We start from the raw sequence: 26,952 nt of genomic DNA, 5'->3' as shown, positions 1-26,952 counted from the left end.
TTCCAGCATCCAGTAGTGGGCGGCAATACACCGTTTGCCCTAAAACATCACCGGAGAAGAAGAATGGTTTCCACATGATAACTAGTGGTAACTAATTCTTCTTCTCCGGTGATGTTTTAGGGCAAACGGTGTTACCATGAAAACAACCATTTTTAGTCTTAATTTAACTATGTTTTGGCATAAGGTTAGCCCTGTGGTTAGGTTGAAGAATAGGTTTAAAATCCCCTTTTAAGAAGATAAATTGTAGAAATGCCGTGGTTTATGACTTTGTGGATGTGGTAACTAGTGACGAACGACGTCTACGTAACTTATGACGTTATTGTCTTTGCTCACGTGACTCCTCCGAGGGAGCAGCATGGCGGACATGTATACGCAACCTCAAAACAAACTCCTGCAATTATACACTTAGCAAACCACGAAAACCGTGCGACAGGCCTAGGCCACGTCCACCTGAATACACTGCAACATGGACGAGGTTAATAAACTTCAGTTCCCGTCCCTTCCTGCGTCAAAGGATGACCTATTGGTAAGCGCTAGCATGCAAGCTAACGCAGGTAGCTAAATCTTTCTGGTTAGCTAGCAAATGTCATGAACAACTTAGCTAACTTGCGAGCATACTCAAAAACAGCCCTAAACATGAACAACTTAGTCTAATAACATGTAATCTCACTCGCTAAATTAGACTTTTAGCTAAATGTAATCATGTCTGAAGCATTTTTCAAATTCTCTTGAATCACATTTCTGATCAAATTATGTTTTCCGTTAGCTACCTAGCTAATTTTCCTAGCTAGTTTGCTAACCACATATCGCCAGTCGAAAGAGTTCAGCTGGCTATCCCATTGGCAAGTGTAGCTTATGCTCGCTACAATAACACATCCAAGTAGGGGTATCTTGTGGCATATGACTACTGACCGGCTAGAGAACTAGCTAACCAGTCAGTTAACATATTCCACTGATTTTCTGATCTATTCCACAGGACTGGGCGTATCCAATGAGAAGAGAGATGCAGGTACCGTTAGCTAGTTGCCCTTTTTGTCCCCAAACTGGAATTATTGTAAGGGGCACCAAAAGTGACTGCTGCTGAGTGATATTAGCTATAGTAGCTAAATCATGTAATCTCATAATGATGTACCTAAAACCTGTTCATCTTTTGTTTTAGGAAATTCTACCAGGCCTGTTTTTAGGTCCCTACTCAGCTGCTATGAAAAGCAAGGTAATTTGGTATCCCGTAAATCTGCTGGGGGTGGCTGTTCTTATCTGCTGAGGGCAGGTGTGGGTGCAGGTATTTGTTCCAGACCAGTCAAGTGGAAACCGTTTACTATTTAAGAACCAAACGGAATGAAACTGGGAGGGAACTACCCAAATATTTTATTTAACCTTTTTTTAACTAGACAAGTCAGTTAAGAACAAATTCTTAGTTACAATGACGGCCTACCCCGGCCAAACCCGGACGACGCTGGGCCAATTGTGCACCGCCCTATGGGACTCCCAATCACGGCCGGATGTGATGCAGCCTAGATTCGAACCAGGTACTGCAGTGACGCCTCTTGCACTGAGATGCAGTGCCACAAGTAACGCTTATTTGCAATAGACAACATTTTGCAACAGAAGTCAAAGTCTTGACTATAGACTGGGTTTAGTTGATTACTAGAAGCAGGTGTGTTTCTGCTTGGCTAGATCAAAAGCCAGAACCCACACCGGACCTCTACGTTGGTCATAGAAACATTGAAGGTCCTCAGCACAGTTTTCCGATAGCAATGGAACTTATGCTTGACTATAGACTGGGTTTTAAGTGTTTTAATGATCCTACAACGACCGAAAAACAAGTTACGTGTGTCGTTGGAGCATGTGTTGATACTGATAGGATCGAAAGAAAGCCAGGGCTGCTCTCTGATCATCCTTCTCCATTCAAATCTTACCTTGAAATTATAATTCCTCCCCAATACTAATGACGGATCAGCTCAAACCGGGCCCTGGACGATAAAATAACATTGTAGAATCTCAAGTTTTGTTCTCTTTTAGCTTTCCGTCCTTGAAAGACAAGGGATAACGCACATGGTGTGTGTCCGCCAAGATATCGAAGCCAATTTTATAAAGCCCAACTTCCCACATAAATTTAGGTAAGAGACAAAACTGAGAACATGTACTTGTGGTGTTTATAACTCAACCAATGACATCTTTCACTTAATATATCCGCTAATTAATGTGGCTTGCTTTCTTCTGTTTTCAGATACCTCGTTTTAGATATTGCTGACAATCCTGTGGAAAACATAATTAGATATTTCCCTATGGTGAGTTTCAGCATGAGTGTGGTGGATAATGTTACATAGTATTGCAGTCGGTCAATAAAAAAAGTGGTCAGCTGAAGCAGATGTTAAGCTACTGGACTGTTTTGCTAGCACAGACTGGAATATGTTCCGGGATTCTTCCGATGGCATTGAGGAGTACACCACATCAGTCACTGGCTTCATCAATAAGTGCATCGATGACGTCGTCCCCACGGTGACTGTATGTACAATTGAAGTCGGAAGTTTACATACACTTAGGTTGGAGTCATTAAAACTCGTTTTTCAACCACTCTACATATTTCTTGTTAACATACTATAGTTTTGGCAAGTCAGTTAGGACATCTACTTTGTACATGACACAAGTAATTTTTCCAATAATTGTTTACAGACAGATTATTTCACTTACACTTCACTGTATCACAATTCCAGTGGGTCAGAAGTTTACATGCAATAAGTTGACTGTGCCTTTAAACAGTTTGGAAAATTCCAGAAAATGATGTAATGGCTTTAGAAGCTTCTGATAGGTTCATTGACATCATTTGAGTCAATTGGAGGTGTACGTGTGGATGTATTTCAAGGCCTACCTTCAAACTCAGTGCCAAACAATAGTATGCAAGAAAAAACACCATTAGACCACGCAGCCGTCATACCGCTCAAGAAGGAGACGTGCTCTGTCTCCTAGAGATGAACGTACTTTGGTGCGAAAAGTGCAAATCAGTCCCAGAACCTTGTGAAGATACTTTGTGTACCCGTTTCCTCCAGTATCTTTATCCACAGTAAAACGAGTCCTATATCGACATAACCTGAAAGGCCACTCAGCAAGGAAGAAGCCACTGCTCCAAAACCACCATTAAAAAAGCCAGACTACGGTTTGCTACTTCACATGGGGACAAAGATTGTACTTTTTGGAGAAATGTCCTCTGGTCTGATGAAACATTAATATAACTGTTTGGCCATAATGACCATCGTTATGTTTGGAGGAAAAAGGGGGATGCTTGCAAGCCGAAGAACACCATCCCAACCGTGACGCACGGGGGTGGCTGCATCATGTTGTGAGGGTGCTTTGCTACAGAAGGGACTGGTGTACTTGATGGCATCATGAGGGAGGAAAAGAATGTGGATATATTAAAGCAACAGCTCAAGACATCAGTCAGGAAGTTAAAGCTTGGTCACAAGTGGGTCTTCCAAATGGATAATAACCCCAAGCATACTTCCAAAGTTGTGGCAAAATGGCTTAAGGATGACAAAGTCAAGGTATTGGAGTGGACATCAAAGCCCTGACCTCAAGTCTAGAAAATTTGTGGGCAGAACTGAAAAAGCATGTGTGAGCAAGGAGGCCCAGAAACCTGACTCAGTTACACCAGCTCTGTCAGGAGGAATGGGCCAAAATTCACCCAACTTATTGTGGGAAGCTTGTGGAAGGCTACCCAAAAAGTTTGACCCAAGTTAAACAATTTAAAGGCAATGCTACCAGATACTAATTGAGTGTGTGTAGACTTCTGACCCACTGGGATTGTGATGAAAGCTGAAATCATTCTCTCTCCTATTATTTTGACATTTCACGTTCTTAAAATCAAGTGATCCTAACTGACCTACAACAGGGAATTTTTACTAGGATTAAATGTCAGGAATTGTGAAAAACTGAGTTTAAATGTATTTGGCTGAGGTGTATGTAAACTTCCGACTTCAACTGTACATACCCCAACCAGAAGCCATGGATTACAGGCAACATCCGCACTGAGGTAAAGGGTAGAGCTGCCGCTTTCAAGGAGTGGGACTAACTCGGGAAGCTTATAAGAAATCCCGCTATGCCCTCCGAAGAACCATCAAACAGGCAAAGCGTCAATATTGGAATAAGATCGAATCGTACTGACGGATTACCAGGACGTGTACTCCGAGCATGCGCTGACCAACTGGCAAGTGTCTTCATTGACATTTTTAATCTCTCCCTGTCTTGAGTCTGTAATACCAACTTGTTTCAAGCAGACCACCATAGTCCCTGTGCCCAAGAACAAAGGTAACCTGCCTAAATGACTACCGACCCATAGCACTCACGTCTGTAGTCATGAAGTGCTTTGAAAGGCCAGTCATTGCTCACAAAGACACCATTGTCCCAGAAACCCTAGACCCACTCCAATTTGCATACCGCCCCAACAGATTCACAAATGATGTAATCTCTATTGCACTCCACACTGCCCTTTCCCACCTGGACAAAAGGAACACCGATGTGAGAATGCTATTCATTGACTGCAGCTCAGCGTTCAACACCATAGTGCCTTCAAAGCTCATCAATAAGCTAAGGACCCTGGGACTAAACACCTCCCTCTGCAACTGGATCCTGGACTTCCTGATGGGCCGCCCCTAGGTGGTAAGGGTAGGTAACAACACACCTGCCACGCTGATCCTCAACACAGGGGCCCCTCAGGGGTTCGTGTTCAGTCTCCTCCTGTACTCCCTGTTCACTCATGACTGCATGGCCAGGCACGACTCCAACACCATTAAGTTTGCCGATGACACAACAGTAGTAGGCCTGATCACCGACAACGACGAGGCAGCCTATAGGGAGGAGGTCAGAGACCTGGCCGAGTGGTGCCAGGACAACAACCTCTCCCTCAACGTGATCAAGACAAAGGAGATGATTGTGGACTACTGGTAAAAGAGGACCGGGCACACCCCCGTTCTCATCGACGGGGCTGAAGTGGAGCAGGTTGAGAGCTTCAAGTTCCTTGGTGTCCACTTCACCAAACTATCATGGTCCTAACACACCAAGACAATCGAGGGCACGACATAGCCTATTCCCGCTCAGGAGACTGAAAAGATTTGGCATGGGTCCTCAGATCCTCAAAGTTCTACAGCTGCACCATTGAGAGCATCCTAACTTGGTTTCATCACTGCCTGGTATGGCAACTGCTCGGCCTCGGACTGCAAGGCGCTACAGAGGGTAGTGTGTACGGCCCAGTACATCGCTGGGGCCAAGCTTCCTGCCATCCAGGACCTCTATACCAGGCAGTGTCAGAGGAAGGCCCTGCAAATTGTCAGACTCCAGCCACCCTAGTCATAGATTGTTCTCTCTGCTACTGCACGGCAAACGGTACCGGGGCACCAAGTCTACGTCCAAAAGGCTTCTTCCCTCAACCCATGACTCCTGAACAGCTGATCAAATGGCTACCCAGACTATTTGCTATTGTGTGTGTTGTGTGTGTGTGTGTGTTGTCGGTGTGTGTGTGTTGTCGGTGTGCTATTCTATTTATTATCTAGTCACTTTAACTCTACCTACATGTACATTATTACCTCAATTACCTTGACTAACCGGTGCCCCCGCACATTGACTCTGTACCTGTACCCCCTGTATATAGCCTCACTATTGTTATTTTACCGCTGCTCTTTAATTATTTGTTACTGTTATTCTTCATTTTTTACTGAATTTTTTTGTTAACGGCATTGTTGGTTAAGGGCTTGTAAGTAAGCATTTCACTTTAAGGTGTTGTATTCGGCACATGTGACAAATAAAATTTGATTTGATTTTCCCTGTCATGTTATTGTTAAAGGCCTAAAATGTATATATTTTTCTCTCTCCACAGATTAAAGAATTTATTGATGGCTGTTTAGCCAGTGGAGGTAATACATATTTCTTTAATTGAATAGTATCTTGTCTTTACAATTTAGTTGCAATTAACTGTGTGCATACAACAGTGTGCGGGTACTTTTACTTCCATGGTACAATTCTTGTACCCTGCACCTTGAGAATTGTTGGAATTTGCAGTACTAAACAGTACTTAGAAATGTCCTTGTTTTTGAAAGAAAATCACATTTTTGTCCATTTTTAAAATACCTTCAAATTGATAAGAAATACAGTACAGGCAGAGTTCCTCTGTCCAGTGTCTGTTCTTTTGCCCATCTTTTCTTTTTATTGGCCAGTCTGAGATGGCTTTTTCTTTGCAACTCTGCCTAAAAGGCCAGCATCCCACAGTCGCCTCTTCACTGTTGATGTTGAGACTGGTGTTTTGCGGGTCCTTTTTAATGAAGCTGCCAGTTGAGGACTTGTGAGGCATCTGTTTCTCAAACTAGACACTAATGTACTTGTCATCTTGCTCAGGTGTGCACCGGGGCCTCCCACTCTTTCTATTCAAGTTAGAGCCAGTTTGCGCTGTTCTGTGAAGGGAGTAGCACAGTGTTGTACCAGATCTTCAGTTTCTTGGCAATTTCTTGCATGGAATAGCCTTCATTTCTCAGAACAAGAATACACTGACGAGTTTCAGAAGAAAGTTCTTTGTTTCTAGCCATTTTGAGCCTGTAATCGAACCCACAAATGCTGATGCTCCAGATACTCAACTAGTTCAAAGGTCAGTTTTATTCCGTCTTTAAATCAGAACAAGTTTTCAGCTGTGCTAACAATTGCAAAATGGTTTTCTAATGATCAATATTAGCCTTTTAAAATGATGAACTTGGAATAGCTAACGCAACATGCCATTGGAACACAGGAGTGATGGTTGCTGAAATTGGGCCTATGTAGATATGCCATAACAAAATCTGCTGTTTCCAGCTACAATAGTCAATTACAACATTAACAATGTCTACACTATTTCTGATCAATTTGATGTTTTAATGGACAAAAAAATGTGCTTTTCTTTCAAAATCAAGGGAATTTAGAAGTGACCCCAAACCTTTGAACGGTAGTGTATCTTGACTCTGTCCTTGTCTTGTTCACATAGGAAAGGTACTAGTTCATGGAAACGCAGGGATATCAAGAAGGTTTGTCACGTCTCATGTGATAGATTTGATTTTGAATAGATCCCTAGTGTTTGAAAATACTCTTCTTGCCTGCTTGTCTATTGATCTTGCTTGATCTTCCTGTTAGACAAGTATTACTCTCAATTATTGTCTTCTCCTTTCAGCGCTGCCTTAGTTATTGCATACCTTATGGAGACATTTGGCATAAAGTACAGGTAAGACTGTTCAACAAACCAAGCAGGTTTCATTTATTGCAAAGACATTGTCCAGATGCATTGTGACCAAATATCTAGTAAAATGTCCTTCTGAAATGTGCTGGTTCTTCTACAGGGATGCTTTCAGCCACGTTCAGGAGAGGAGATTCTGCATCAACCCTAACGTGGGCTTTGTGCATCAATTACAGGTAGGGTCCTGTGTATCAAGTCGTGAACTCATAATCTTTCAAACAGGTCTGATCACTGAGGTTACAACTTTACAAATGTGGCAGATGGATGTCTGCTTGATACAAGACATTTCTGTCTGAATGGTTAGTAATGCTGCGCTCTCCATCTCTTGATGACTTGTTTTCTAGGAATATGAAGCGATCTACTCAGCTAAACTAACAATCAAGATGATGTCACCAATACAGCTGGGCAGATCGTTCTCCCTGCATGCTGGAATGCCAGGTCAGTGTGTGCATCTTCCATTCAGGTTACAGTTACAGGAACCTGGGCTCATTCCACGCTTACCATACATGTGTGTCACCGTGGGTGCATTTTAAGGTGACTTACCAACGGCCTAGAAAGCACTAGATTGCAGTCGGCAGAGGTTCTTATGTACAGACAACACATTTAGTGGTTTTCCAACTGCAAAGCTCATAGCAACAGGGCAGCGTCAAAATAGCCACCATTGTTCAATAGAGGTTTTAGTTAATGAAGAGTTTATCGTGACATTCTATCACCCTATATCGTCCATCAACACATTAAGAACACTCGCAAACTAAATATCATATTGCGGTGAGAGGTCTCTCAAATATCACATTTGTTTGAATCGACTATAGCAGGAGTACTCAAGTACTATTTGAGAAGTTCCGGTCACACACCTTTCCTAGGTGGCAAACCCCCATGCGACCCAAACTGTTCACAGCCCTCTTGGCGGAGATAGAATTTTTCATTTTTAAAGCTAATTTCCCGCAATTCTACACACTTTCCATGCCTTATGAGTGTTTATATGATACCAGGGGTTGAAGTCCGACCGCGGTCTGCCAGTAGAGTATATGGGGGCACTACGGCTTATAAATCATGGCAAATTATTCTTATTCAGGTTCACGTAGATCAAGCTAAACACCCTAATTAATGATTGGGGGACAATTGTGCTTTCCACAATAGCTGCAGGGTGCAGTGGGTGAGGAGCAACTGCAGAGACTTGCAGCGACTTAAATCAAAACGGCATGACCGCCAATCATGTGGTTTATGCAGTCGACATGTAGGCTCAACTTTTATCCCCATTTTGCAATATGCATTGAAAGAAGTTGATCAGCAACTGAGCAGAATTGATGCTCTCAAAAGTGCCCAAAGACAAGTGGTTCTTTCCCATGAAATTCAGGTGTTTACACAAAGTTTATTAAAGGGATACTTCGGTAACTTCCTACTTACCCAGATTCAGACAAACTCACAGATACCATTTTTATGGCTCTGCGTGCAGTTCGAAAAAAAAATGTAAGGTAGCATATTGTACCGAAGTATCCCTTTTTTAAGTTCACCACCAGTCACCGCTATCTTTCCCTTTCTTTACTTCTGGATGTTTGACCCTGTGAATGTCTGTACTTCGCAGGCAGCCTGAAACGAAGCCTGGAGGAAGATGAGGACTTCGGGGGAATGCAGGTCACTGCTGCACAGAACGGATAGGTTTATTATGCAGATAGCCGTGTCTTTGCATACAGTGCACTTTTTTTTTTTTTTTTTTCTCTACATTTTTATTGGGATTAAAAATGTAAATATTTCAACTTTTCTAACGGGGAAGGGTGGGGGATTGGGTTCGCTTCCTGACGTCTGAGACCAAAGGGAGGGGGGGTACAGTTTCATAAGTGATTATTTTTTGCTGTATGCACTGATGTTTTTTGCAGTTTTATACTATTTAAAGCATTTTGCATTTTCAGCGGGACAGTATTGCAATAATGCACTTTTGATACTTGAATTGTTATTTCTCGCCAGAAGGTGGCAGTTGGCGTAATAGAAAGTCAATGCCCTATGGAGAGATGCAGGCCCACATTTGGGATTTGGGAATGTTTGACAGAGATCAGGCTTAAAATGTGATGGTATTTAAATGAAAGGGAGAGAGAAAAGCTTGCCAGAGAAGCTTGCTCTGCTCAATAAACAGACGACTAACATGTCTGTTGTACTGTCATTTCTAGATTATCAACTTAACACTTATGGAAGTTCACGTAAAAGTCAATGCACCCATGTAGTATAAGTCAGGTTTTTGTATTTCGACTAATAGACAAAGTAACAACCATTCGAATGTTAAAAAATAATTTATTTGCATTTTACATAGAATGTATTCTTATAATTAAATGACAAAATACAAATGTCTCCAGTTAAGACTAATACTGAAAAAAACTAGGGTTGAATAAATAAGCTTTCACTACAACATTTAATTTACCCCACACAAATATACATGGCAGTTCTTTGATATCTGATACCAAATGTACTGTAGCTATGTATTTTATGGGACAGAATTTCCTCTTGATTACAAACTTCCTGAGGGAGGAAATAACCAGTAACTAATACAACCCATGTCAAATTGTATTTGTCACATGCGCCGAATACAACCGGTGTACAGTCGTGGCCATAAGTTGAGAATGACACAAATATTGATTTTCAAAGTCTGCTGCCTCAGTTTGTATGATGGCAATTTGCATATACTCCAGAATGTTATGAAGCATGATCAGATGAATTGCAATTAATTGCAAAGTCCCTCTTTGCCATGCTAATGAACTGAATCCCAACAAACACATGTCCACTGCATTTCAGCCCTGCCACAAAAGGACCAGCTGACATCATGTCAGTGACTCTCTCGTTAACACAGGTGTGAGTGTTGACGAGGACAAGGCTGGAGATCACTCTGTCATGCTGATTGAGTTCAAATAAGACTGGACGCTTCAAAAGGAAGGTGGTGCTTGGAATCATTGTTCTTCCTCTCAACCATGGTTACATGCTGGGAAATGTGCCGTCATCATTGCTATGCACAAAAAGGGCTTCACAGGCAAGGATATTGCTGCCTGTAAGATTGCACCTAAATCAACCATTTATCGGATCATCAAGAACTTCACGGAGAGCGGTTCAATTGTTGTGAAGAAGGCTTCAGGGCGCCCAAGAAATTCCAGCAAGCACCAGGACCGTCTCCTGAAGTTGATTCAGCTGCGGGATCGGGGCACCACCAGTACAGAGCTTGCTCAGGAATGGCAGCAGGCAGGTGTGAGTGCATCTGCATGCACAGTGAGGCGAATACTTTTGGAGGATGGCCTGGTGTCAAGAAGGGCAGCAAAGAAGCCACTTCTCTCCAGGAAAAACATTAGGGACAGACTGATATTCTGCAAAAGGTTTAGGGATTGGACTGCTGAGAACTGGGGTAAAGTCATTTTCTCTGATGAATCCCCTTTCCGATTGTTTGGGGCATCTGGAAAAAAGCTTGTCCGGAGAAGACAAGGTGAGCTCTACCATTTAGTCCTGTGTCATGCCAACAGTAAAGCATCCTGAGACCATTCATGTGTGGGGTTGCTTCTCAGCCAAGGGAGTGGGCTCACTCACAATTTTTCCTAAGAACACAGCCATGAATAAATAATGGTACCAACACATCCTCTGAGAGCAACTTCTCCCAACCATCCAGGAACAGTTTGGTGACAAACAATGCCTTTTCCAGCATGATGGAGCACCTTGCCATAAGGCAAAAGTGATAACTAAGTGGCTCTGGGAACAAAACATCGATATTTTGGGTCCATGGCCAGGAAACTCTCCAGACCTTAATCCCATTGAGAACTTGTGGTCAATCCTCAAGAGGCGGGTGGACAAACAAAAACCCACAAATTCTGACAAACTCCAAGCATTGATTATGCAAGAATGGGCTGCCATCAGTCAGGATGTGGCCCAGAAGTTAATTGACAGCATGCCAGGGTGGATTGCAGAGGTCTTGAAAAAGAAGGGTCAACACTGCAAATATTGACTCTTTGCATCAACTTCATGTAATTGTCAATAAAAGCCTTTGACACTTATGAAATGCTTGTAATTATACTTCAGTATTCCATAGTAACATCTGACAAAAATATCTAAAGACACTGATGCAGCAAATTTTGTGTAAATTAATATTTGTGTCATTCTCCAAACTTTTGGCCACGACTGTAGACCTTACCATGAAATGCTTACTTACAAGCCCTTAACCAACAATGCCGTTCAAGAAATGGAGTTAACAAAATATTTTCTAAAACTAGAGTGGGGGGAAAAAACGAATGAAAGAATCATATATGTATACAGTTGAAGTCGGAAGTTTACATACACCTAAACTACATTTAGTGGCTACTTCCTTGCTGAGTGGCCTTTCAGGTTATGTCGATATAGGACTCATTTTACTGTGGCTATAGATACTTTGGTGGCAAAGATGGCAAAAAGAGCCATCATTGGGACAGCGCACAGATGATTTCTGTGAGCGCTGGTGTGCCATCCTGAACAAGTGCTCTATTGATTTAATGACATTAATTGTTGACCAGTTGAAAAAGGATTTTAGTGAAATGGATAATACGATTAAAGACAAACGCACAGCTCTACAAATAGCTGTTAATGATGATGGCATATTCAATGAACTGATGAAAACTAACCAAGCGCTCCAGGACAAGCTGTCTACAGAAATAAAAGAACTTAAAATCAAGAAATTCAACCAAGACAAAAAAGACAAGGCCGAGGATAAAGTCTACTTTTGGAGAAACCCTGACAAAGGAAGTCCTGCTCCTCTCCATGGCAGACGTAGGAGGGATGACACTTACTTTGATCCACACCCGTCTGACCAACACTCTACAACCAGCGCCTCATCGGCTTCCAGTGGCAGTTTTTTATTCAACGAGAGACTGGGCCAACGGAAGGGCGTAGTTGGCCGCAGGCACGCGCATCTACGAGATGCCGCACCCGACGGGGTAAGAAGAAACGACTATCAGAGGCAGAGGAGACCGTTCACACGGTCCCAGAACCCACGGGACTGAGTGTCTTTAATCTATCAAGCAAGATATTGAGCCCTGCCCATGTCTCTTTGCTTAATAAAGGGTTATCTTTTGTGCCTACAACACAGTGTAACGATTTTGACGTTAAGGTAGACATGTTCAAGTTTTTTAGAAACATCCGTTTAAGGGAATACTTTAGCTCCCCTAATCCTGACATTTCTATTGAACCAGTAGCTTACTCACCTGTACATACTCCGACTCCTTTTAGAAGCTAGAGTTATTTTGTACCTCCAGCCAATCGCAATCACTCTATCGAGACATATTGCAGACTTGTTGAAAAAGATGTTGCTCATCTCCTTAAGAATAAACAGGAGTTCAAATCTTTCCATAATTTATCTAAGGATGAAAAACAAGCTTTGCTTGATTTACAATCCGATACGTCAGTCCTTATTCGTCCTGCTGATAAGGGTGGGTCGGTTGTACTCATGGATAGGACAGCTTATGTAAATGAGTGTCATAGACAACTGCTTGACAACACCTTTTACAAGAAACTCAGAAGTGACCCTACTTCCCAATTTCAGAATACTATCTTTACTGTCCTAGATGGTTATTTATTATTTATTTATTTATCTGGATATCATAAGGTGAATGCACCAATTTGTAAGTCGCTCTGGATAAGAGCGTCTGCTAAATGACTTAAATGTAATGTAAATGTAAATATTTAAATTCTGGTCAGATAACCAAAAAAGAGAATGACTTTCTGGCCATTCAACACCCTAAAATTGCCACTTTCTATACTTTGCCGAAATTACACAAGAATGTTTCAAACCCTCCAGGGCGCCCTATTGTAGCGGGCATTGATGCAGTAACGGCCCCTCTATCTACTTTTGTTGACTTTTTTATTAGACCACTCGCAGAACAGCTCCCCTCCTTTGTAAAGGACACCAGCAGTATGATCTCTATCATTGAATCTCTCGATCCTCTCCCTGAGAATACCTTGTTAGTTACTTTTGATGTTGAGTCGTTATACACAAATATTCCACACGAGGGCGGTATTGAAGCCATGGAACATTTTCTTCTGCAACGTGACCCTAATGAACTACCTTCCAGTGCCTGCATTATAACATTGGCTGAAATAGTACTCACACATAACTATTTCATGTTTCTAAATGATTTCTTTATTCAGACGAAGGGTACTGCTATGGGATCCCCCATGGCTCCTAACTATGCTAATTTGTATGTGGGTTACATGGAGAAACAATCCATTTTTAACCCTCTCAAAAATGTTTTCTTGCCTAACATTATTTGGAAACGGTATATTGACGATATTTTTGTTCTATGGAGGGGTGATGCAGAACTGCTCCAGGCATTCCATGCTTTTCTTAACTCCTGTTCTGAACATTTGAGATTTACTATGCAATCTGATACACGTCAAATCAGTTTTCTTGATCTTCTGATCTTGTGTGAAAATAATGTTCTATATACTGATCTTTACAGGAAACCTACTGATCGTAACAGTTTGTTGAGGGCTGATAGTTGTCACCCACTTCCCTTGAAAAATAGTTTGCCCTACAGCCAATTCTGTCGAATCAAAAGAATTTGTATAAAACAATCAGATTTCGACAGAAATATGGCTGAGACGCAGGATAAGTTCAAGGAGAGGGGGTACAACAATGATCAGATTAATATTGCCATTGACAAAATTCAAAACAAAACGAGACATGAACTTTTTCAAGGTCAGTCTCGCAAAAAGACGCATTCTTGCGTTCTCACTACCAGCTATTCAAAGTGCTCTGAACAAATTAAAGGAATCGTTCACAAACATTGGCACATTCTGAAATATGATGATAGTCTCGGTAATGTGTTTTCTGACCTTCCCCTGGTCGTATTCTCGCGGGGCAGAAATCTCAGAGACCAATTGGTACACTCTGATTTACCACCCAAGATATTCCTGAACGTCTATTTGCGCCCATACTGGGTGGAAATTACAAGTGTAATGGCTGTGCTCAATGCAATGGCACTTATAAATGTAGATCCTTCAAACACCCCCAAACAGGGAAATCTATCCCAATTAAAGGTGTTATTACGTGTTCCACTAAGGCAGTTATTTATCTTATAACTTGTCCTTGTGGTAAAAATGATGTGGGTAAAACAAAGCGTGAATTAAAAGTACGTATCTCAGAGCATCGTAGCACCATTAGGTGCAAAAACTTGACTTACCCAGTTGCGGCCCACTTTTTGGAAGCAAACCATTCGATTTCGTCTCTGCGTTATATTGGCATCGAACATGTCACCCTCCCGAGGAGAGGGGGTGACCTTGATAATTTATTGTTGAAACGAGAGGCTGCCTGGATCTTTAATTTAAAGACCCTTGCTCCCTTCGGTCTCAACATAGACTTTGATCTGAAGGCATTCTTGTGATTATTGTGATTTTGCCATTGTTAGATACATTTTAGACTACAAATGCTATGATTGTATGCTATCCATTTGTTTGTCTTTTTGTATGTTCTTTGTATGCCATTTTTTTTAATAATATTTGAGTTAACCAATGATATTAGGCCACACTTGGCCATGATTACAAACACCTGTGTGTCTCTTGACACTATATAAATTACTCATCTCGCAGTGTTTGTGATGATACCCTGATGAAGACAGCTTTGCTGTCGAAACGTTGGTTATTAATTTTTTTGCATCTGAGCTCTTAGAGTGTGCGGCTTTCCCTTATTTTCTAGTTTTCTACTCCGCTAGCCAGCACCTTGCCTTAATGGGTGTGCGTTTCTTTTTTCTAGATTATAGATACTTTTGTACCTGTTTCCTCCAGCATCTTCACCAGGTTCTTTGCTGTTGTTCTGGGATTGATTTGCACTTTTCGCACCAAAGTACATTCATCTCTAGGAGACAGAACACGTCTCCTTCCTGAGCGGTATGACGGCTGCTTGTTCCCATGGTGTTTTTACTTGCGTACTATTGTTTGTACAGATGAATGTGGTACCTTCAGGCGTTTGGAAATTGCTCCCAAGGATGAACCAGATTTGTGGAGGTCTACAATATCTTTGGTTGATTTCTTTTGATTTTCCCATGATGTCAAGCACTGAGTTTGAAGGTAGACCTTGAAATACATCCACAAAATACATCCGCCTATCAGAAGCTTCTAAAGCCATTACATCGTTTCTGGAATTTTCCAAGCTGTTAAAAGGCACATTCAACTTAGTGTATGTAAACTTCTGACCCACTGGAATTGTGATACAGTGAATTATAAGTGAAATAATCTATCTACAAACAATTGTTGAAAACATTCCTTGTGTCATGCACAAAGTAGATGTCCTAACCGACTTGCCAAAACTATAGTTTGTTAACAAGACATTTGTGGGGTGGTTGAAACATGAGTTTTAATGACTCCAACCTAAGTTTATGTAAACTTCAGACTTCAACTGTACACATATACACATGCACACTTTTTTTTAATATACCTTTCCTTATTATTTCCTGCAAACCCTACCACCGCTCCCCCAATTGGAGTAAACTAATAAACAGTAACACTTAGGCTTCTACTTCCAGCTTATACACACTATACACATTTTACAATGATTATGTTTTGTTTGTTTTTATTCCTGGCCTTCCTCTATTTCTGATGTCCATCCAGTTTGATATTTGTAACTGCTATTTCACAAAAGTTCTGAACCTGTATACATTTTACAGACCCCGTATGTTTTACATTGCTTATCTTGTTATTAGTCCCACCCTTCAGCTCCATTCAACCCCTTCCAACTATCTCTTAACACCGTCCATATTGGATTTATTTTTCAACTGTTAGTTGTTAAATGTTTGCTGTTAAAATTAGATCCAACAATAATATTAAGGGATTAGAAATCCATGCCTTAAAAACAAAGGTGTCATTGTACGTTGATGATTCATGTTCTTGTAAATCCACAATTTGGATCCCTCCACAGCCTCATAGAAGATCTAGATAATTTTTCTAACCTCTCTGGATTACAACCAAGTTATGTTAAGTGTACTATATTATGTATTGGATCACAAAAAAAAATGTTTTTACATTACTGTGTAGTTTACCAATAAAATTATCTGACGGTGAAGTGGACATACTCGGCATTCATATCCCAAAAGAAAGAAATGGTCTCACTAAAATACATTTTTATAGAAAGTTAGCAAAAATAGTTAAGATCTTGCAACCGTGGAAAGTAAAATACCTGTCTATTTGTGGAATAATCACCCTGGAATGGCAAGCCAGACAAAATGAAACTGGCCTATTTATATAATGAATATGAATTTGGAGGGCAGAAATTATTCAATATTAAAGCATTAGACCTCTCACTAAAGGCTTCGGTCATGCAAAAGTTATACTTAAATCCGAACTGGTTCTGTAGCAGATTAGTAAGAATGTCTCACCTCATGTTCTAGCATGGCCTTTTTTCAGATTACAACCTCTCACTTTTGGTTATTTGAAAATTAAATTCTCACAAATATATTGCTATTTTTTAAACAAGCCATGGAAAGTTGGTTGCAATTTCAGTTTAATCCACCAGAAAAGACGTACCATAATATTTGTTGTAATATTTGTTCTAACTCAAATATTCTAATTGATTACATTTTTTGGGGGGGATAAAACATCTTGGTAAATATATATTTTTAATGACTGGTGGAGTTATGTGACACATGCAGCTAACAAATATAAATGGAAATGTCTGCTCTACTCAAAATTACAACCAACTAATTGCAGCATTACCGCAAAAATGGAAAAGGCAAGTGGAAGGGGGAGAAAGTAAGGAACTTGTCTGTCGGCCCTGCATTAAAGACCAAAATTGGCTAAAGACAATTGTGATAAATAGGTATACCCATTTCATTTAAGGACCAAAGCTGTGTCATATAGATTGCAAAATAGTTGGGAAGAGATTTTCGATGTACCAATTCCATGGCACATGGTTAATGAACTGATACACAAAATGCACTGGATTTAAAACTTTGTTTTTCAATTTAAATTATACAAACTTCTTGAAAACAATAGAATGTTATATACAGTGACTTCGGAAAGTATTCAGACATTCAGAGACTTGTCCCGAAGCCACTCCTGCATTGTCTTGGCTGTGCCTAGGGTCGTTAGCCTGTTGGAAGGTGAACCTTCGCCCCAGTCTGAGGTCCTGAGCACTTTGGAGCAGGTTTTCATCAAGGATCTCTCTGTACTTTGCTCTGTTCATCTTCCCCTCAATCCTGACTAGTCTCCCAGTCCCTGCAGCTGAAAAACATCCCCACAGCATGATGCTGCCACCACCATGCTTCACCGTAGGGGATGGTGCCAGGTTTCCTCCAGACATGACGCTTGGCATTCAGGCCAAAGAGTTCAATCTTGGTTTCATCAGACAGGAGAATCTTATTTCTCATGGTCTGAGTGTCTTTAGGTGTCTTTTGGCAAACTTCAAGCGGGCTGTCATGTGCCTTTTACTGAGGATTGGCTTCTGTCTGGCCACTCTACCATAAAGGCCTGATTGGTGGAGTGCTGCAGAGATAGTTGTCCTTCTGGAAGATTCTCCCATCTCCACAGAAGAACTCTGGAGCTCCTTCAGAGTGACCATCGGGTTCTTGGTCACCTCCCTGACCAAGGCCCTTCTCCCCCTATTGCTCAGTTTGACTGGGAAGCTAGCTCTAGGAAGAGTCTTGGTGGTTCCAAACGTCTTCCATTTAAGAATGATGGAGGCCACTGGGTTCTTGGGGACCTTCAATTCTGCAGACATTTTTGGTATCCTTCCCCAGATCTGTGCCTCGACACAATCCTGTCTCGGAGCTCTACGGACAAGTCTTTCGACCTCATGGCTTGGTTTTTTTCTCTGACATGCACTGTCAACTGTGCGACCTTATATAGACAGGTGTGTTCCTTTCCACATCATGTCCCATCAATTGAATTTACCACAGGTGGACTCCAAGTTGTAGAAACATCTCAAGGATGATCAATGGAAACAGGATGCACCTGAGCTCAATTTCGAGTCTCATAGCAACGGGTCTGAATACTTATGAAAAAGGATTCTGTCCAAACTTGATAGCAATTCTGTATTGCATGTTGCCCAATAGGCCAATAGGTTGCAAGCATGATTATTAGTCTATGCCGATATGAACATAAAATACCATCTCAGTGGGTGATTGTGTCACATTTTCAATAATAAATGCGCAGAACATTAGCATAATGAATGTCCCAGGTCTTCTGCGCTGCATTTCAAGGTTTCATTCCAAGTAAAGTTTAATCGATCCATTCCCAAATGGTTTTTGTAAATGTCAGTGGGGGTTTTCCCACTTGCCTTTGCACATCTCACAATGTGGAACAGTCTGCAATTCAAATCAATTGAAATCAAAATTGTAACATTATTTTATGTAAATATTATTCACTAAATCCCTCTTAACATTCAAATGGTTTAATAATGAAAATAATGCCTCATAAGGCGCAGAGAGTATTTTATTGCACTTGCAAAAGTTCCCGGATTCCAGACTGGATTGCCATTCCTTTGTTTAAAAGCTGGGGAAGCCTAGGACACAATGTCAGATCTCAGCCCAGGTGAGGTAGCTTTGTGACCAGAGGGACAGTGACTGACGGTGGGAAGACGACTTGAACTTTGAACTATCTGACAATATCCTGGAACCAATTTCTTCCCAGCGAGGGAGAACGAAGTTTCCTGACCTCAATCGAAGAATCAGCACTTCGTGTAGGTCTCGTCTGACGCGGAGTAGCTAAACTTCTTGTAGAAAGCCACATTGTTGGGTGCACATTCCAGTTTTTTGCTGAAAAGAGTGAGGGTCGACACTAACCTGAAATTGGTTAGAGAAAACAAGGACTGTTAACAATGAAGAATTAAACAGAAGAATAGCCTGCAAGACAGTTGTTAGTAGTTTGCAAAAACTAGACTGATTTGAAGTTCTGAGATATATCTTCCATGTTATACCAGATTATGACAGAACAGGGCTTGAAACAGAGTCACCACAGACTACTCACAGTTTCCCCAGCTGTTTCCCCCGGCACGTCACTGACAACCACCTCCTCCACCCTTCCTCTCTGTGAAATAGACAAAATATGGCAGATGATATGTAAATTATGTCAGTAGGCAGAGGTTACCTATGGGCTGAAATACTATTTTGACAAATGTGATTTTAAACAAATATCCCATTGTCATTAATGCATGATTTAGGTGTACCACAAATCAGAATATGTCTCTATATGAATAGACCAACTACATAAACCAAAAAGGAGATGAAATCACCTAGATCCAGGAGGGGTTTAATGTTGCATGATATTTGGTGTACTGAAAAACTTACATCCACTATACAATGCCCACTGTCGAAATCAACCTGTCAAATGACTTGCCATATCTGAGGCATCATACAGTATATGCATTGGTTGGTACTTACTGATGAACTGCTCTGGAGTAACATCTCCTGCAGTTGTGAGTTGGGATAACATCTTGTAGAATCCTGTGTAGCAAAAACAACATTGGGACTATTAGCAAACTTCCATTCAACGTAAATTCAACCTTTTCTTTTAGACAACCTTTTCTTTTTGACATTGAGCAGTAAAGAATAGAATACATTACTGTTGAACCAGGCAAGTCAGTCTCTTATCGTGAAGACCCTGACTTTCAGTAAAGCCACTCTATTGTTAGGGACATGTTAGTCAGTCTCTTATTGTTTCAGGTCAGTCAATCTTATTATTGGGAACACGTCAGTCAGGGTGTGTTCATTACGGAACACCGTAGGAAAAGGTTTTGCAACAGAAATGACTGTTTCCCATTGGACAAGTCCAGATAGTCTCTTTCTGTTTCAGTCAGTTTTCTTCCGTTTGGTGCCTAATGAAGACAACCCAGGTACGGCTGTGTTGCAGTGGCACTTCCTTCCTTACCCCTGTTGAAGTCGGCTGTGCAGAGTGACCTGAGGACCAGGCCTTCCCCAGGCTGGGAGGGGGAGATGGGGGGAGAGGACATGGTGTTGCTACTACAGTCCAGCTCCTGGAACAGAGCTGGCTCGAACAGGAGCGTCTCCACCAGCAGCAATAAACTGCTCTCCCTTTGTGACTGAATGGCCTGAGCAGGTGAGGAAACATAAACCAGACCCTTCAGCAAGTTAGCAAACCGCCTGGTGATCTGCATGTGTATCCCAAGAGGAGAGTCAGGAATTGTTACTCTTTGTAACAAAGATAAAATGCCGCCTAGAGTGCAAAAGGACATTTAAAACCTTAGGACTCATGCATGACATGTTGATATACTGTAACTTGAATATCTTTCTTCTGATTTTTCTGGCATTAAAAGGGGGTATAATGTGGATGTTGCTGTAACATACAGTGTGTAAAGGTAACCATGGTCATGTTTGTACTCTACAGTCTATGTTTGTCATCACGGGGAATGTGAAACTGTCTTCCGGACAAGAAAAACATGCTGTGAACACTTATGAGTAAGTCTCAGGTTTATATCATGTGAATATTGCTATGCTGAATCCTTACACTCAACGGGGTGGTCCCAATGACACTGTCCGGCCATTAGAGCCCACCTTCTGTGAGTCTTCCTATAAATTAGAGGACTTACTAACCAGAAATTAGATCAAGTTCCACAAGGTGAGGCCACACACGTGGGACGAATGATCCCATCTCCTTAGAAGCCAAAAACACTGATCGAGGAAGCCTTATCCAACTCACCTGAGAGGAACTTTGCCGAACAACACACTCTTCTCACTCACGACGAAGCACTAAGTTTTATCTTTAGTGGTTCTTTACATTTCTAAAATGGTACACACAATGTGAGTGAGTGACTAACATTCTACTTGAGGAAATTGTGTGAATAATTTAATGACACCACTAAAGTGTATGGGGGAAATTATTATTTGCTCTTGGCTTTGTCAAGCAAAATAATTAATTGTCTCCTATATCCCATTTACTGTGATTGAATAACAACTGTATTGTGGATATGCCATCTCATACTCTCCTCTTATCCAGGATGTGTAACAGGAGATGGCCCAGTCTCACTACGTGGACACTATTGGGTGCAGCAATAGAACAAGCATTTACCTCCACTTTCACCTTTTGCTAAGTAAGGGAAATGATTGACTGATGGTGGTCAAAATAAATTGTGTTGCCTTGTATAGAAGGATTGGCGGACAACTTCACAAAAATGATGCACGCATATTGATGAGGCACGATTCTGAAAGGTCAGATAGCTAGCAACAATGACAAGAAGCTGCCATGTGGGGAAGTCAGGTGGCTCGTTTCAGCTCGTTGTATCGTATTGATACCGTTTCTTGTTTTGAGGTGTTTTGACTCATGTCATGTCTATGATAATATGGTGACAATTCGACAGCAAACAAACAAACAACTTGTACCGATTGTATTTGAGAGATAAGTTTTTAATTTTTTTATTTCACCTTTATTTAACCAGGTAGGCCAATTGAGAACAAGTTCTCATTTACAACTGCGACCTGGCCAAGATAAAGCAAAGCAGTGTGACAAAAAACAACAACACAGAGTTACACATGGGATAAACAAAGGACAGTCAATAACACAATAGAAAAATCTATGTACAGTGTGTGCAAATGGCGTAAGGAGGTAAGGCAATAAATAGGCCATAGTAGCGAAGTAATTACAATTTAGCTAATTAACACTGGAGTGATAAATGTGCAGATGATGATGTGCAAGTAGAAATACTGGTGTGCAAAATACTGGTGTTGGCTTTGGGGATGACTAGTGAGATATACCTGCTGGAGCGCGTTCTACGGGTGGGTGTTGTTATGGTGACCAGTGAGCTGAGATAAGGTGGAGCTGTACCTTGCAAAGACTTATAGATGACCTGGAGCCAGTGTGTCTGGCGACGAGAGCATACAGGTTGCAGTGGTGTGTGGTATATGGGGATTTGGTGATAAAACGGATGGCACTGTGATAGACTGCATATAATTTGCTGAGTAGAGTGTTGGAGGCTATTTTGTAAATGACATCGCCGAAGTCGAGGATCGGTAGGATAGTTCGTTTTACGAGGGTATGTTTGGCAGCGTGAGTGAAGGAGGCTTTGTTGCGAAATAGGCCGATTCTAGATTTCATTTTGGGTTGGAGATGTTTAATATGAGTCTGGAAGGAGAGTTTACAGTCTAGCCAGATACCTAGGTATTTGTAGTTGTCCACATATTCTAAGTCAGAACGGTCCAGAGTAGTGATGCTAGTCGGGCGGGTGCGGGCAGCAATCGGTTGAAAAGCATGCATTTAGTTTTACTAGCGTTTAAGAGCAGTTGGAGGCCACGGAAGGAGTGTTGTATGGCATTGAAGCTCGTTTGGAGGTTTGTTAACACAGTGTCCAAAAAAGGGCCAGATGTATACAGAATGGTATCGTCTGCGTAGAGGTGGATCAAGGAATTCACACAAAGCATCGGGGAGTACTGGCATTCCGGTTGGTATGGTGGCATCGGCTCTGGGTTGCTACCGATGCAACCGGGGGTGCCAAGCCAGCTTGTCGGGCTTCCACGACCTAGCTGGCTCGAGAGGTTTCCTTGCCCCGGTTGGCTCGGATGGCGCCCATCCCACGTCGGGCCTCAGCCGGATCGTCAGTTCTTGTTCGCCCAGCCGGTCCAGGAGTTTTTTTTTGTTTGTTTTGTTGGTGACGTCGGGGTGGATTCCGCCGCCGATGGAAGCGGGGTGCCTAAGCCAGCCCGTCGGGCTTTCACGCCCTGGTTGGCTCGAGAGGTTTCCTTGCCTCGGTTGGCTTGGCAGCTTCCCATCCCACGCCACACTCCACTGGATCTTCGGGCTCCCTCTCTGCAGCGGGATCGACAGGCGTCTTGCCTCAGCCGGATCGTCGTGCTTCTATGCATCAACCCGGCTTGCCAGGCTTTCACGCTCCTGCCGGTTCGTTTGGCTTCCACGCCCCCACTGGCTTGGCCGGTTCACCCAGGTGGGACACCGGGTGGCACCCCTAGAGGGGGGGGTACTGTCACGGCGCTTGAGGGCGCCAGGCGCCCCGACTCGCATGTGAACGTGGCATATTAGGCTACAGATGAAATCAATTATGATGAACTTCATAGGGGTTGAAAGTGCATGGTGATGAGCTTGATGCTCCTTTCCAATAAATATCAAGGGTGTTATTCTGGTGACTTGATAATCGATGCTTGACAACAACAAAAAATATTCTCACATATCCATAATTATCATGTAGACTATTTCATTTTTATTTAACTAGGCAAGTCAGTTAATAACAAATTCTTACTTACAATGACAGCCTAGGAACAGTGAGTTAAATGACTTGTTCTGGAGTAGAACAACAGATTTTTGTGAGCTTGGAGATTTGATCTAGCAACCTTTTGGTTACTGGCCCAATGCTTTAACCCCTAGCCAACCCACATAGCCTACCGGCACTGTATCTGCGAGCTGTTGGCTACTGCGCACATGCCAAAACCAGAGTAGGCATAAATGCTATTCATCACAACAACTTTTGTGACAAAACCATTGGTAGAGTTGAAACACATTGAACTTTAGATTTGTATTCGGTAAATGAGAACTTAAGCGAAAAAGTACATTTTGTGTGCACTACGTCATCACGCACTGATTTTTATCTGCAACAAATCACTTTGGTGCCAACACACCACTGGTGGGAAAATGCACACATTTTCTTTATGCAGATTTTAGAATATTCTGTTGAATATTCTGTCACCAATTGGATGGAAACCTAGCTAATAGTAATCATATTACTTGTATTCTTGTAAACCTTGTGGTCTTTGCAAGGAAACCTCTCGAGCCAGCTAGGTCGTGGAAGCCCGACAAACAAGCACCAAAAACCCTGTTGTTTTGATAAGTGGCAATAAATCACTCATATTAATTAGGGGGGAAATCTGGTTGTTCATGCTGTTGAAACTAGCACAACTAAAAAACAACATGGAAATGGGAGTTATTTTTTTACCTCACTGGTAAACCCGCAGAAGACATTCAGCTACATTTCAGTGTTTGATTTTGATAGAGGGTTGTCAAAACAGAAAGAGAAACGCATCCAATTGGCGACAGATTTTCTTGACAATATTCTAAAATTCGCATTTTCCCACCAGAGATGTTTCCATCAAATTAACTTGTTGCGCATAAAAATTCCCATGTACCGAATAAAAAAAATACAATTTAAATGGTTTTCCATCGCATTTTCAAATCGACTGATGGTTTTGTTGGCGTGTCAAGACCAAACACCATATCAAGTTTATTTCGATATAATGGTTATATAAATATTTACTCATAATGGCTCTTCTACCGACACAAAAAGATCCCACCTTGTTAGGGTTGAACTGGCTATTTGTTTGCATAACTTATATAATATACCGGGGAAGCTATGCTACAATATTAAGTATATAAACTACGGATAAATCAACTGCTGAAGACAAGAAGAACTACACCCGGCGACAGGAAGTGAGTCACGAGGCTGGGACCAGCCTGCACGCCGACGATAGGAGGAGCAAGTTTAAACCACGCTCCTCCTCCCTCTGACAGGCCAGCATTGAGCGGGAACTATCTCTGTCAAAGTATATAAGAGAGAACCATAGGATGGGTCGCTCTCTTCTCTGTCTGCCCTGCGAGGTGTCACAGAGAGACCGTAGACGAACGACATATTTACCATACACGTGTTTGCATTAATTAAAGTACAGCTAAATCAGAAGTTACTATGTGCTGACTATTTTGTTCTGATACCAGAAACGAATTGACGCAACTTTGACAACCTTATCTAGCGTATTCTGGTTTTGTCTACATTTGGAAAGTTTACTGACAAATTTGCTGTTTCCATCAGGCCAAGTCATAATTATTTTTATCTGACATGCTTAACTCGCATAAAAATATTGGATGGAAACCTGGTTACTGATTTGTCAATCACTCATCGATATCACGTTGAAATCAATAGAGCGAGAGGGAGGAAATCAAGTGGAAAGTCCTGTTAAAACTAGCACAGCTCTAAAACCACATGGAATCTGGGAATAATATGTATATCACATGTACAGGACAACTTGTAGAAGATAGCCAGCTACATTCTTAAGTGTTTCATTTTGATTGAAGTGGGTCGCCAATGCGGTAAGTGTAACAACACTTTTTTGTCAATCACTCATATAATTACTCGTTGAAATCAATAGAATGGGGGTAAAACGTTTGGGTTGTATGCACTGTTTAAACGTACATTATACAAAGACCACACGGAAACTATACAGGGTTGGTTAGATGAGAATTTGTAGAAGGCTTCTTTCTATTTCGGGAGGCTGCCATCATGGAAAAGGGAACAAACCACTTTTTTTGTTAACTTCAACTAATCACAACCCGCCATAGGATATATATTTTTTTGTATCAACAGTGACAATGGTTGGCTGCTGTTTAAATGATCGTTTGACTGTCAATCCGTGTGTTGGTGTGTGGCCAGCAACTTTTATAGACACCCCCAAATTATATGTGCCATTTGTGACAAAATAAACAGTACAAAACTAAGGATATTGATCTATTTTAAGCAATTGATCTTGTGTCATCATGTTGACTATAAACATCACCAATCTGAGTTAAAGAGGATGTGTAATTCCCCCCAATTCGATGTGGCAAAAATGTCAGTTTGTGTGATGTAGTAACACATACTGTCCACATCATGGAAAGTAGTGTAATAGAAATTAATTAGATATAGCAAAATCATTTAATATCTTAATTTAGGATGATAGTAAATTAAGCAAACTCACAGATTCTTCCAATAATCACATATATTTCTCACTAGTTTAACCATTTAGAGATGAAAAAAAATGCTCTTATGCACAATTTAACCGGGAGCTCCAGAAAAAGTCATTTGACTTCCCTAGTTTGCAAGCCCCGGTTTTGTTGCTAAACAACCAGCCAACTATTCTGTTTCATTAACTGTGAAGGACTGGTCTAGTTATGGAAGTGTTAAGTTAAAATTATGTTTTCCCTGATGAATCTAGGATTAAATCATTGCTAGCTGTCATAAAATGTTCACTATTTACAAAAGGCACACAAGCTATGTTGACACAAGATGCCATAGTGCCTGAATCTTCACTAGTGGTGTCTCCACCTTTTCATAGCATGTCAGGCTAGCTAGCTAGCTAGCAAGCAAATACAACTAGCTAGCTAGTGAGAGTATTTAACTTTCAGTTATGATAAGTGTTGCTAATAAGCGTATTAGCTAGCTAGCTAACCCTAAACATGGCCTAGAGAGCAAATGGCCAATTTCTTAGAGGTCGACCGATTATGATTTTTCAACGCCGATACCGATTATTGGAGGACCAAAAAAGGCCAATACCGATTAATCGGATGATTTTTATATATATATTTGTAATAATGACAATTACAACAATACTGAATGAACACTTTTATTTAAATTTAATTTAATACATAAATAAAATCTATATAGTCTCAAATAAATAATGAAACATGATCAATTTGGTTTAAATAATGCAAAAACACAGTGCTGGAGAAGAAAGTAAAAGTGCAGTATGTGCCATGTAAAAAAGCTAAGATTTAAGTTCCTTGCTCAGAACATGAGAACATATGAAAGCTGGTGGTTCAATATTCCCAGTTCTTCAATATTCCCAGTTAAGAAGTTTTAGGTTGTAGTTATTATAGGAATTAATAATAATTCCTATAATTCTATACCATTTGCATTTCATATACCTTTGACTATTGGATGTTCTTATAGGCACTTTTGTATTACCAGCCTAATCTCTGTAGTTGATAGGCTTGAAGTCATAAACAGCGCTTTGCTA

General features: G+C 41.2%; 2 protein-coding genes across 2 annotated transcripts; one reads left to right on the top strand and one right to left on the bottom strand.

Moving 5' to 3' along the window:
* The first annotated feature begins 278 nt into the window (after window positions 1-278).
* LOC106602923 (serine/threonine/tyrosine-interacting protein A) lies at window positions 279-9,387 on the top strand. The gene is made up of 11 exons (XM_014195938.2): window positions 279-526; window positions 977-1,009; window positions 1,160-1,213; window positions 2,023-2,120; window positions 2,231-2,291; window positions 5,870-5,906; window positions 7,001-7,040; window positions 7,184-7,234; window positions 7,350-7,422; window positions 7,591-7,684; window positions 8,832-9,387. The coding sequence occupies exons 1-11, from the start codon at window positions 467-469 to the stop codon at window positions 8,903-8,905; spliced, it is 675 nt and encodes a 224-aa protein (XP_014051413.1). The 5' UTR covers window positions 279-466; the 3' UTR covers window positions 8,906-9,387.
* A 9,512-nt stretch (window positions 9,388-18,899) lies between these two features.
* Window positions 18,900-20,345, bottom strand: LOC123727105 (glucosamine 6-phosphate N-acetyltransferase-like). The gene is made up of 4 exons (XM_045695233.1): window positions 20,099-20,345; window positions 19,568-19,674; window positions 19,185-19,258; window positions 18,900-19,014 (listed from the first exon to the last, which is right to left on the bottom strand). The coding sequence occupies exons 1-4, from the start codon at window positions 20,343-20,345 to the stop codon at window positions 18,900-18,902; spliced, it is 543 nt and encodes a 180-aa protein (XP_045551189.1).
* Between the last annotated feature and the right edge of the window lie 6,607 nt (window positions 20,346-26,952).

Source organism: Salmo salar, chromosome ssa01 (genome assembly GCF_905237065.1).
Source record: "Salmo salar chromosome ssa01, Ssal_v3.1, whole genome shotgun sequence".
Taxonomy (NCBI): Eukaryota; Metazoa; Chordata; class Actinopteri; order Salmoniformes; family Salmonidae; genus Salmo; species Salmo salar.
This window is presented reverse-complemented; position numbering and strand designations above follow the sequence as displayed.

Bases quoted from the DNA above. Each gene is read 5' to 3' on its own strand.
- LOC106602923 (XM_014195938.2), top strand. From the start codon at position 467: ATGGACGAGGTTAATAAACTTCAGTTCCCGTCCCTTCCTGCGTCAAAG. The intron at 2,292-5,869 runs GTGAGTTTCAGC...CTCTCTCCACAG, and splicing joins TAATTAGATATTTCCCTATG to ATTAAAGAATTTATTGATGG. The intron at 7,235-7,349 runs GTAAGACTGTTC...GTTCTTCTACAG, and splicing joins ACATTTGGCATAAAGTACAG to GGATGCTTTCAGCCACGTTC.
- LOC123727105 (XM_045695233.1), bottom strand. From the start codon at position 20,345: ATGCAGATCACCAGGCGGTTTGCTAACTTGCTGAAGGGTCTGGTTTAT. The intron at 19,259-19,567 runs GCAAGTCATTTG...TCTATTTCACAG, and splicing joins TGTATGATGCCTCAGATATG to AGAGGAAGGGTGGAGGAGGT. The intron at 19,015-19,184 runs GTGACTCTGTTT...AACCAATTTCAG, and splicing joins GAAACTGTGAGTAGTCTGTG to GTTAGTGTCGACCCTCACTC.